Raw genomic sequence first — 13261 nt, 5'->3', positions numbered from 1 at the left:
TTTCATAATATAATTTAATAACTGATGTCTTAGAAACAAATTACGAAATTGTGTACAAAAACTACAAATACATTACAGCAGTCATTATTTGCTGGAAGTCACAAGGACAATAAAGTGACCAATGTTTAACTAACGACGAAAAGACTTCAGATTTTCATTTTTGTCTTGTATTCCTGAATAACGTGACTTGAAAAATCATCAACAGAATAATTTTCAAATAGTAATCAAAAAGTTAATTAAAAAAAATACATTTACATACTTTTCATAAAAACAAAACTGCTTACTCCAGACATGCACATTAATAAAAAAAAATGTATCAGAATTGAATTCTCCTTTTTTCTGTAAGCCTCAACAGTGTAGACAAATGTAATCTCGTTCATAATGTAACAGCATATGTTTGGACTGAGAAGTAACTGATTAAAAGATTGAAGATACAACACATCGGGGCTCGAAATTTGAAACCCCGTTATTTCGTTCATACGCGAGAATAGTTTCATGCATTAATAATTTCATATTTGTTGTGCATTAGGGATATCTGTTTATAGTCTCTGTAGTTGAATGATTTTCTTTTTTTAAATCAGTGTTATTTTTATTATTACGGAAGTGTAATACACAACTTTTAAAAGGAGTGTTATGAAGTATTTGTTTCTATTGTGTTTTTTTTTGTGATTTATCCCATTTTTGATTGTTTTATGACATTTATTCATAAGAATGCTATGGACAGGATTACAATTATATTAGTTAATTAATTCGAAAAGTGTTTTAATGAGTGTACATGAAAATGAACACACCTAAAAAGCTGTGTAACAACATCGTGTTTTTAGTAATAACAGGTCTAATGTATTCGTCTCTCATGTCTGTCTCAGGTAAATATAGTTTATGATTTCGATTTAAACAGTTTATCTTGATTGCCATTAATTTCTTCGAATATCTCATCAGTCTGATCAAGTAGATCGATACGTTGGAACTTTAAACTTGTTATACCGACATGATGTGAAAAGAAGTTCACCTAGTACATTTATCGACGTCACATGTGTATTACCGACACAGTGTGTATTAACGGTAATGAACGTGAATGATACAAGAATGGGACATATTTTGTGCATTCACAATAGAACAATACTCATTTATGTGGAAATTTACCAAATAGAATGTACGTCAAAAAATACTCCACAGTAATTGTTCTTTTCGAGGGTTTGATATTTCAGTCAGACATAGTTTACCAGAAAACGTGATATCACATTCTCATTTATCATGTGATACTGTTTATAAAGGATATAAAAAAAAGTAAACACATAAAAATACTGAACTCCGTGGAAAATTCAAAAAGGAAAGTCCAAAATCAAAAGGCAAAATAAAAAGTCCAAACACATCAAACGAATGGATAACAACTGTCATATTCCTGACTTGGTACAGGAAATTAAGTGTTACGTCGAAACTTATCTATCATTTGTCGTCCTGAACATGTATAAAATTATTGCCAGTGGAAGTCAAGCAACTAACAAGCAATCAATCATAGAGCATTTGAATAAACTTATTCTGTACGTTTATCATTTAAATTTGTAGACTAATCTTTTGTTACTATCTTTAATAAGTAGTGACGGATCTAATTTTAGACACATTTTGAGATGATTAAGCATGTTTTATAATGATTCTGTGAATACAAAAACACTATGCTAAATTGATAGAATTAATTATACTTTAGAATAACCACAGGTCATATTGCTTTTAAAAATTGTGTATAACGTTATTTAACTTGTGTACTTATTATTGATAATGGAAATGTGGATTGCGTCAAAAAGACAACAGTCATCCCAAAAAAAATTAGAACAACCGAAAGCCTCACACGGGTCATCCTACACAGCCAGAATATTCCACACATGGAAGCGGACTTCAGCGAGACCCGACACAAGAATGTGTACTAGTTTATTGAAAATGGACGTCATACTAAACTCCAAAACATATAAATGAACTTACATGTAACTAAAAAAAAACTATCAAAGTCAGAGTGTCCTGAATAATGCAATATAATTGAAAATGAACGAAAGACACTTAAATGCGACGGGGTTAAACATACTTTGTAAGATAACAACCCTCCCTTACACCTCGAGTCAATGTGTTATAAACAAAAACACAGTAATACGAACAGTAAAAATCAGTTTAAAATCATTCCGCATCCGATGTCAAAATAATTAACAAAAGAAACAAGTAAGGAAAATGACAATGATACATGAATAAAAAAAGGAATGAAAAAAAGTAAAATCACAAAAATACTGAACTTAGAGGAAAATCAATGCGGAAAGTCCATAATCACATGGCAAAATTAAATAACAAAACGTATCAAAAACGAATGTACAAGAACTGTCATTGAATATCACAATAAACTATGAAGGCAATTCCCGACATGCCAGCTCTTCAGAACCTAATTAAACTATCTCTTAATCAAATGAAATCAAGCACAATTCATCCCGTCTGGGGTTAAGTGTCATACCATCATGACATATACGAGAAGAACAAAACAGGTACCATGCCAAAAGAATAGATATAATAAATGCCTGTTCTGATCTTTTGGTCTGGTTGTTGTCTTTTTGACACATTCTCAATTTCAGTTCTCAATTGTATTACCAGTTCAAATACCCTATTAGTGAATCAATATTGATACAATCTGTAATGGCCTGACAACAGTATCGTAACTATATCACGTCTGAATAAGTCTATTAAGAATTTTTGATATCTTTTGAGGTGAATTCCGAAATTATTGCGCTTTTTATAGAATATCACAATAAACAATTTGTATGCAAAATACATGAACGTATAAGATGTCTACATTTTGATTTATTTTAACAACTAGTGTCCTTGTACCGATGATAATGGGTATCAAAAGTACCAGGATTATAATTTTATACGCCAGACGCGCGTTTCGTCTACTTAAGACTCATCAGTGACGCTCAGATCCAAATAGTTAACAAGCCAAACAAATGCAAAGTTGAAGATAACATTTAATAAATGTTTAGACTGGTTTGTGATATCCCTGGTGTAATAATATTAAAGTAAAAGTAAGATTTGTTCCATTCAAATCAAATACTTTGTTACCCCATTTTTTCGGGAGGTCGTGTTCCTCAGCTTTCAATTTTCTATGTTTTGTATACTATTATTTGTCTGTTTGTCTAAATTTGTAAATATGGCGTTATCAATTTATTTTCGACTTATCAGTTTGCATGTACCCCTGGTACTTTTTGCAACTCTTTTTCAAGTATGACGTATTTGTGTTTCTTTAAATTTTGTTTATTAATCCGTGAGATAGTTTTCTTGTTGGAAGAGTTCCAAATTTTTCAGTTTTCAGCTTTTCAGAAAGATAAGTCTTTTAAAGCTGACTACTAGCGAATCAATTGTGGTGTGTTTGATTATTGATGAAAGCAGTACTGTAAAATACAGGGGATGAAACCTCATCCAGTTTGGTGGATAGTTGCATCATAAGCAAATTAACCTAATCACACCCTTCCTGAGAATACTTCCAGATTGTGGTGGTGTTCATGTTGCTTATTCCTTATTTAGTATCCTATATTATGTTTTGTATATTTTATTTTCTTTGTCTTTTTTAAAGCCATGGCGTTGTCAGTTTTTTCCTACTTTTAGTTTGAATGTCCCTCTGGTATCTTACACCTCTCTTTTGCAGATGCCGATTGTGTTTTACCTGAAGATTTAAAGAATACAGTGTGGGAATATAATTACACATCAGTAGCAAGCAATGATGAAGAATCAACCAATCTCTATATCGCAAACACGACGCTACCAGATTCAATCATCAATTTAAATGACGGAGGGAGCATAGTTAACAACTGGACTTGCATTAATAGTTTGAATATATCTGCCACATCGAATGTTGTTGTTTTCAAGTAAGAAACGCGATTATTATGTATTACAAAAACACAAACAAAATAAGTTAGAAGCATATAGCTTATTTTCAAACTTTTTGAGAGGGAATATTCAAATTCAGCATGTTCAGTCCGGTGGAAAAATATTTGTTCCTTCAGTACCGGATTCCTCTTTAAAGTATAAGCTAAAACCTCAGATTAGTTATTTAAAAAAAAGGTTGATATTTTCTCTCCCGAATACTTTTCAAGACAAAAAGCAAAAATTGATATATTTACCAACAAAATCATTGAAGGACAAGTTCACTAAAAGGTTGAATCAGTTGGTGGTTTCAATCATTCAGAATTGCTATTAACCTCTTGTGCAGCTATTCAGATTGCTGTTCACGCTTTTGTCTTTATGTTTGCAAGATGATATGTTATTGCAACCTCAGATTAAAGGCAATTACTTCTAGAAGTTATTGTCTTTATATTTTGCTCATGGTAATGTTTGAGCTTTTATCATGTTTGCTCCTTATAATTTCTCTCTGATCAGTTTGTCTGTATTTTTTATAGTGTTTGTTCCAAGATAGTAGACTGGCAGAAAACAAAAATAAAGATAACAAGAAAAAATGCAAAGTCCAAGAAAAATTAAAAACAGAGAGAATCACGACAATATACTAAAAATGTCATTTGGGGGTATATAACTCATTTAATAGGTTACCAAATGTTTCACATTATTGTAATTTTTTGTAGATATTGTGTTGCTTATATAGTTTTTGCTTAAATGTTTTTACGTACATATCACAGCTTTTGAGAAAATATAACCATATAGACCACTTGACCATCTAGACTGAACTATATAATTCAACTTTCGGTGGCCCTGAGTTACCTGCCTTAAGATCGTAAGATACAGTCACAGAAATAACTAAAGTACGTCTAAACAAGTGAGAAAAACACGACAAAGCCAACCATTTGATCACTAGTGAAGGTGATACACGACTAAAAACACATGTTATATTCATACCAATTTTAAATATCAACACAACGATGTTAAATCAACAAATTTTGAGGAAACAAATGTTTGTTCTTCCCTCTGTGGGATTGGAACTCATGCTTATGGGATTTCGGTACAACACTATCTGCAATGTGTCAATCTCTTTTAAATCAGACTTCTCGGCTGCATAGTCTATGTTTTAAATTGGCCAAGCTACAAAGGTATACATGATTATAAGATTGGCAGAATTATTTCTAAATTTTGATTGAATTCCGTATTAAATGTCATTTTTAAAAGTATAATTTATTATAACATGTATTTTCAGAAGTGATGCAAGTTTTCCCGATGCTGGTGGTAGCAGACGGTTATATCTCTGTATGAAGTTAACAAAAGTTACCCCAGATTTATTTTACTTTCACCTTTTGTCAGGTATGTCATATCGCTTTTACATATACACTCATGATATATAACAGTGGAAAGAATGCGCACTCAGGCATATATGACCTTAGCTGTATTTGGCAAAACTTTTAGGAATTTTGGTCCTCAATGCTTTTCAACTTCGTACTTTATTTGGCGTTTTCAACTTTTTTGGATTCGAGCGTCACTGATGAGTCTTTTGTAGACGAAACGCGCGTCTGGCGTATATATAAAATTTAGTCCTGGTATCACTACAAACCATTAAAGTCTGAAATGGCCTATATCTGTACTCGACCGTACTGATATTTACTTGACCAGTCTGAATTGGTCTGACTTTTACTTGACATTACTCGACCCCAGTCTGAACCATACTCGCGATCGACTTTACTGAATCGTACTTGACCCTTATCTTTGCCGTTGAAAATAGTCTGAACTATTAATCGACCAGTCTGAAACAGTCTTAACCCATTCTCGACATGTACTCGACCTATTTTTCCAGTCTAAACCATACTTAACCAAAGGTCTGAACAATACTCGACCAGTCTGACCCATACTAGACCAAATAACCTCTACTTTGTGTAACTATTAAAATAAATTTCTTTGTAATTGACATATATAACAACAGCCAAAAAATATATATAAATTGTTTAACCTTATATTAGAAATATATCTATTATTATATTTAGGATAAACAAAAATTATATTATATATATTTTATATCAAAAAGGGATAGAATTAAATAAATAAATAAAATTGTTTTTCTTATTAGTGGTGAAATATAAAGTATTATCTCTGCTTGGGGCAAACTCATACAAAAGATCACACCTGATCAGAGGTATTTTAAAAACTCTAAATAACATCATTCAAAATTGCAACATCCAGTTTCACTGAAATAACAAGGCCTTTCGAATATACTAGATAAGTAATACACGAAACTGAGAAAATAGGGCTTTCTTTTTACCTGTAAAACACACATGTACTGAGGTAATAATACCATATTATAGTGTTTTATGTATGCCATGTTTTTAATAAAATTACTTAAATCAATTAAAATATGTGTTTACTGTTACTTTGGAACACATTTACTTTTTTAAAAAGGTTACCAAGGACTGCTATGGAAATTCTATTATCATGATTATATTAAATTCTTGGTTTAATATAACAAAACAATTAGGGTCTCATTTTTTTAAAACTTATTAAGTTGTTTTATATACTATTATATAAAAATATTTATAAAAAACCTTCACTGCATTATAAACTTAACTCAACTGACACCATACATCTATACTAGGTTTAAGTTAATGGTGAAAATAGTCCAGTCACCATAAAAAAAACTACCGAAATATTCATAAAATTTTGAATAATATTGAAATATTAGTAATAATTCATTTTTTAGATTATTTGATCAGATTGTTTTATTTATATTTTAAAGTTGACATATATTATTATGTAAATAAAGGCAACAGTAGTACTATACCGCTGTTCAAACTCATAAATCCATGGACAAAAAACAAAATCGGGGTAACAAACTAAAACTGAGGGAAAAGCATTAAATATAAGAAGCGAACAACGACACAACACTACAATGTAACACACACAGTAACGGACCAAGCATCAAACAAAATCCCACGAGAATAACAAATATAACATCAAAACCAAATACATGAATTTGGGATAGACACGTACCGTGACACGTATTATCGAAATGTGAATTTACACTCAAAAATAAGAGAAAACAAACGACGCAACGTTAAAATGTACCACACACAGAAACAAACTATAATATAACAATGGCCATTTTCTTGACTTGGTACAGGATATGTTTAAAGGGAAAATGGTGGGTTGAACCTGGTTTTGTGGCATGCCAAACCTCCCTCTTTTATAGCCATGTGAAATATAACATTAAAATGACAACTCAACACCACAGGACTACAATATAAATAAATTGGGGAACACAATTGACAAAGAAACACACGAACAACAGACAACAAAAGGCAACAAGTTCAAAATTGTAATACGCCAGAAGTGCATTTTGTCCACACAAGATCTACTAGTGACGCCCAGATACAAAAGTTTGAAAGCCGAAACAAGCACAAAGTCGAACAGCATCGAGGACCAACAGATAAAAAAACAAAATTGTGCCAAAAACGGCCAGGGTTTTCTGTTAGTTACCAAAACATCCCTATTATTTAGAATAATTTATACTTTTGCAAACAGTAAATTTATAAAATTACTATACAAAAGATGTAAATAATAAAACTGAAGTATTAACTAATTACAGGAAACAACTGAAATACATTACATAACCAGACATTTGCAACACAAAATGTAGACACATCCGAATAAGTTTAAACCTCAACGCCAAGTGACGTCATATTTGAAATTGTAAAAATCGACAATTTGAATTTGTGAAACAGATCATCAAAAAATGAAAAATGACGTCATATTTGAATAAGATAGAATTAAGATTGAATTAAGATTATATTTGAACTAAATACTGATATTGCATTTAATAATAATGCACATTTCAATACTTATTAATAGCAAACTAAGGTAGCAATTAACTATATTATGAAGCTATGTCCGATTTGTTTTGAATCTAACTTCAAACGTAAAATATCGTACTGATTACGTTGAACAAAATCAAATCTAATAAATGAATGCGGTGATTAATTTTTTTAACCATAACACATAAATATAATAGAAAAGACGTCAACACATTTGACAAAATCCGATGAGAATTACAAATATAACATTAAACATTTAAACTAAATACATGAATTTGGGATAGACAAGTACCGTAACACGTCTTATAGTAATGCGAATTCTCACTCGTAAGTGTTTATTGATATTATGTTGAAGTATTATTATGATTGATTATTGTGAAATTTTAATTTCAATACTATATTGAATACATTTTTAATTTCAAGTTGTTGTTCAAATTTTATTTTTATTAAAAATATTTCCTAAATTGATGAAATTCAGTTGATAGATACAAATAATAGGTCTAGGTTGGTTAAGACTTGGTCGAGTATGGTTCTGACTAGGTCAAGTACGGTTCAGACTAGGTCGAGTATGGTTCAGACTAGGTCAATCATGGTTCAGACTCGTATAAATGGCTAAATATTTGTCAAGAAAAAATTGAGACTGCTATGTATGGTTCAGACTACAGTCGAGTATTATCAAGTAAATTTCAGACCAATTCAGACTGGTAAAGTACAAATCAGTACAATCGAGTACAGATATAGGCCATTTCAGACTTTTACTGGTTTATAGTGAATCTATGATGAGTGTATTTACACATAATAAAGAACATAAAAGACCGTCAGCAGTAAACCTAAGTCTATGATGAGTTTGATAAATTTTTATCCAATCAATGACAACTAGTATTTAGTAAAATAACACATATATACCCATGCATAAATAAATGATTCCTTACATTAATATTGAAGCTAAAGATGATGAAAACCAAGGTATTATCCAAATTTGCTCGCACTTATACTAATCATTGCTAATGGTGTTGGAATGTGAATGTCGAAAGAATTAGAAGCTCGGTTGTTAGGGCTAAGCATGATGTTTAACAAACCTTTCTTCAATTCCCTATTAATTAAACACAAATAGTTTAGAGAACGAGATGTCGTTATTGGTCGATTAAGGAAAACTAGAGTGCAGCATGTGTCATTTTAATTTCTTTATATATGTAGATACTGCAGAAGACATATTCCCAAATGAGAGAGTGTTCATAGTAGAAGCAGATAACGCTCCAGCTGATAATGCATCCATATGTAGCACCTTCTGTCAATACACCGAGTCACCAAATATTCGAACCTTAAGAAGACAAGGTATCACATTTTTAATTGTACATGTAGCTTGTACATACAGAGTTTTTTTTAACGGAATATGGTAGTATTAGGAGCGACATTATGTTCCTCTTGTGTGCTTCCGCTCGGTATTTCTTCGTGCGTGGTTAAGGTTAATATATTTGGTTATATCAGCAATTCAACGTTTTTTACGGATATATCAACATTTGTAATATAGACGATGTCGCCCTATTGATACAAATCATGCGCTTATATCATGTATATTGCAATTGATATCCGGCGTAGTTCAATAATTGAAAAGCTGTTTTAGCACATGTATTCAAACGTGGCGGTTGTTTCTAGCCTTGCTTTGAAGGTATCAGTTTGTATATAATACATTGTATCATATTATGTAACTTGAAAAATAACATACCCATGTTTAAATCAAACTTAATGATGTTCTGTGTTTCGTTTCGATTTGAAACGAACGCATTTCACAGCCTTTTCTGCGTAAAACTGTTGATTGTTACCATAATTCCATTGATTTCTCATGATTAGAGATGAAAATTGTTGAAACTTCTAATCGTTTCTTTCGAGCTATACTTCCTAGATAAGATTTGTTGATTTCTGTCCTATATTTCAAACTGTTACTCCAACTTCGATAAAACTACATTGATTTTATCAAACACAGTAAATTGAATATATTTCAATTTGTACCTTAACATAAATTAATTAGAATTTTATCAACATAATAATTATAAAGTCACTAATTGACATACTGATAGGATTAACAACAGCATAAACAGACTGGTCTGAATGTAATTGATTATTTTTAATTTTTGTTTGCAAAAATATTCTTTCAACGAGTCGACGAAATTTGTATCATCGTTTTTTATGTTGGAAAAATTGACGACGTCCAAATATCAAATTCGTGCGGTTTCCCGTTGAATGTTTGAATTCGTACTTCATTATTCGATGACGTCATTAACACTGTTTAAGCTGAAGTAACTCATTTATAATTAGCAAACGACGTGGGAGGAAGATTGTAATAATTGTGTTTCTTACTGTTTTATTTTTTTATCTTTTAGGTAGCAGTGTGACTCTGCCTAGCAACGTTTCATTGTGTGAACCCTGTAACAGTACTTGCGAAGAAGGTTTGCAATTGTTTTCGAATGATTTTAAATTGGGATGACAAGACTGTAAAGATCTTTTCGTATGCTGTTCATTTTTTGAAGACTAAAAACACTTTAAGCAAAAAAAGCAGGAAAATAAAAACAGAAGTTATCATTTGTTTCAATAACACGTATCTCCTGAGGAACTTACACTTAACTTAACGTAGTTCTTTTGATTTGATTTGTTTTATGTTGTTGTAGTAATTGTATTTGTGCGATATACGGTAGGTCAATATATTTCTAGTTTTCAAATTGTAGTGTTTTAGAAAATTCTAAGAAATTTTGGAGGTGCTTTCCAATTAGCATTCAGATTCAGACATATTTGAAATACAACATGCATTTGAATATAAAAGACACATCTTTTACACAAGGAAATATCAACAATCTACAAACTTCCTCTTATATTCTTCAAAAATGTTGTCTCGTACTGATCGTTCTACTTTAAACTCTTATTTAATGATTAATACTATTAACACTGATATCTAAACAATTACATCAGAGACGCCGTAATGACATGTGTGTTACGTTTGGTTGTTTAATATATCTGCAAATAGTCGGGAAACCTATTGATTGAGTTCATGTTGGTCTGTTCGTTTCTGTAGCCCACTATTATACATTCCTCCTAGAACAAATTCGCGACATTGAAGGTCTGTTTCGGAATTAAACTACCTACAATGTATGCCTGGTTTTTGTCTGAATGTTTAACGCTCGTATTGTCATCTGACAAAGTTATGTTGATTGGACATTTCAAAGTTTTTATCTGCTTTTAAAATCTTTCTGCTTGAACCCGTCCTTGTTTTCTTACTACAATATACTTACTATAAACACATTTTAATTTTTGTAGTTGTCTTTATTTTACTACTACAATACACTTATTAAAATCCAATGTTATTCACTAAGTTGTCCTTATTTTCTTACTACAATAAACTTACTATATACACAATTTATTTTTTAAATTGATTAGTCTACTTAATAGTAGTAAATGAATTTGTTAAATAGTGTGATATAGTGTAACATGTGTAACATAGATCTATAACAACTACTAAAATAATTACAAGTTCTCCCGAGAGAGAAGTGATTAACAAAAGTAGCAGGAAACTACATGTGACATATTAAAATCGGTATTGGGTTCGACCCGGAACTTGTTTATTATTTGTTATTTTTATAAAATGGAAAAGAAACGGTCCTGAAATAGTGTAATTTTCAAAAAACCACAATATTCATATACAAGTAATCTTTATTTGTCGTTTTTTTCTCGTCATATCGGCTAACACATTGGACGACGTTATTTTAGTAGTTTTGATTTGTCATTTCAAGATGATCTATCCGTTTTTTCTCCAATATAAATCATTGTCGTTGTAATTGTTTACATTCTCTACCCATTGATATCAATGACACAATTGTTAAGGGTTCTTAACCCAAATCGGTAAAGACTTATTTACGATGAAATTATATTGTGATTTGAACTAAAAAACAAAGAAAGAACATTTGCAGCGTTAGATGATGCATGTATATGATAGACTGGTTTTTTATTTTATTGGTAAAAGTTTTTGTTTTGAAATGTTTTAATATTTTTTTCATTTAAGTGGATTGTTGTTTCAAAGCATAAGGTTCATCAAAAGGAATTGAAAACTATTGCTGTTTTCACACCACAAATTCTACTATAGGTACAGACAAATTGACACATCTTGGACATTTTTAAAGAATGACAGGACCTATATATATATATATTACATCGGTCTACATCTTTGACAACATGATTATCATTTATTAAACCTTTTTATTACATCTGTTCCAGCAACTGCAATGCTGACATCATTAAAGACAACACAGATAACCACTTCCACTTCTACTGAAATTGACATTACCACAAATACAGCATCAACAGAAACAACACAGATAACATCTTTCTCATCCACGTCTACTGATATTGATACATCAACAGAATTGATGACAACGACAATAGCAACGACGCTAGAAACTAAATCTACAGGTAATTGTATAAATATCATCCTTTCTATCTTAACTCAAAGTCTATTAATCAGAAGTTTGTACCGGCCGACAAGGCAGTCAACAATGTGGTGGTGGTATGCCATAAATACTACATGGACGTTCTTAAGAATGAAATTTTAAATTCAACTACATTCAAGTCCATCCGCAACACAGATAGTCATGTAGTAAACAAACATATCATAACCACATCAAAGCTTAAGTTTTCTTCTGAACATTTGAAGGTCCCTACTATGTATTGGCTACCTAAACTACACAAAAAATCATTTAAATATCGTTTTATCTCGGCCTCTGGTAAGTGTACTACAACTAAGCTTTCAGTGCTTTTAATAAGTTCATTAACTACTCTTAAAGAGCTTATCATAAACTATTGTAATAAAATATATGAACATAGTGGTATAAACTATATTTTTAGTGTAAATAATTCTTTGGATGTTTTAGATAAATTACATACATTTGATGGTCCTTATCTCCCTGATAATATTTATGTACGTTTCGGCAACAAAGTTTATCGACAGGTTGTAGGTATTCCCATGGGCACTAATTGTGCCCCTTTAATAGATGACTTGTTTTTGTACTGTAACGAATCACAGTTTATGACTAAACTCAGTAAAGACCCGTTGAAATTGCATTTAGTTGATATATTCAACAACACTTACCGTTATCTTGATGATATTTTTTCGTTAAATAATCAAGAATTTTCTGAATATACTGCTAAAATTTACCCCAAGGAACTTACTTTAAGTAAATCAAATTATACCGTAGTAACTGTCCTTTCCTGGATTCAGATATTTCGGTTTTAGACGGGAACATCCATACTAGAATTTACGACAAAAGGGACGATTTTTAGTTCCTTATTGTTAATTTTCCATTTTTAGATGGTGATGTTCCTTTGGTACCATCTTACGGTGTTTATATTTCACAGCTCGTTCGATATGCCCGTGTATGTTGTGACGTTTTTGATTATAACTAACGCAATATATGTTATATTGGTAAATTATTAAACCAAAGATA

General features: G+C 31.1%; 1 protein-coding gene across 1 annotated transcript in view; it reads left to right on the top strand.

Moving 5' to 3' along the window:
- Positions 1-614: 614 nt before the first annotated feature.
- The window catches only part of LOC139485906 (serine-rich adhesin for platelets-like), a 30485-nt gene continuing 17838 nt past the window's right edge, over positions 615-13261 (top strand). The window contains exons 1-6 of the mRNA XM_071270569.1: positions 615-866; positions 3677-3896; positions 5174-5277; positions 8970-9107; positions 10154-10219; positions 12036-12230. Of these exons, the coding sequence (XP_071126670.1) occupies positions 776-866; positions 3677-3896; positions 5174-5277; positions 8970-9107; positions 10154-10219; positions 12036-12230 (814 nt within the window). The 5' untranslated portion in view covers positions 615-775. The remainder of the gene's footprint in view (positions 867-3676; positions 3897-5173; positions 5278-8969; positions 9108-10153; positions 10220-12035; positions 12231-13261) is intronic.

The sequence above is a fragment of the Mytilus edulis genome, chromosome 8, assembly GCF_963676685.1.
Source record: "Mytilus edulis chromosome 8, xbMytEdul2.2, whole genome shotgun sequence".
In the NCBI taxonomy this organism is placed as follows: domain Eukaryota; kingdom Metazoa; phylum Mollusca; class Bivalvia; order Mytilida; family Mytilidae; genus Mytilus; species Mytilus edulis.
The sequence above is the reverse complement of the archived record's forward strand: the minus strand, read 5'-3'. Positions and strand labels throughout refer to the sequence as shown.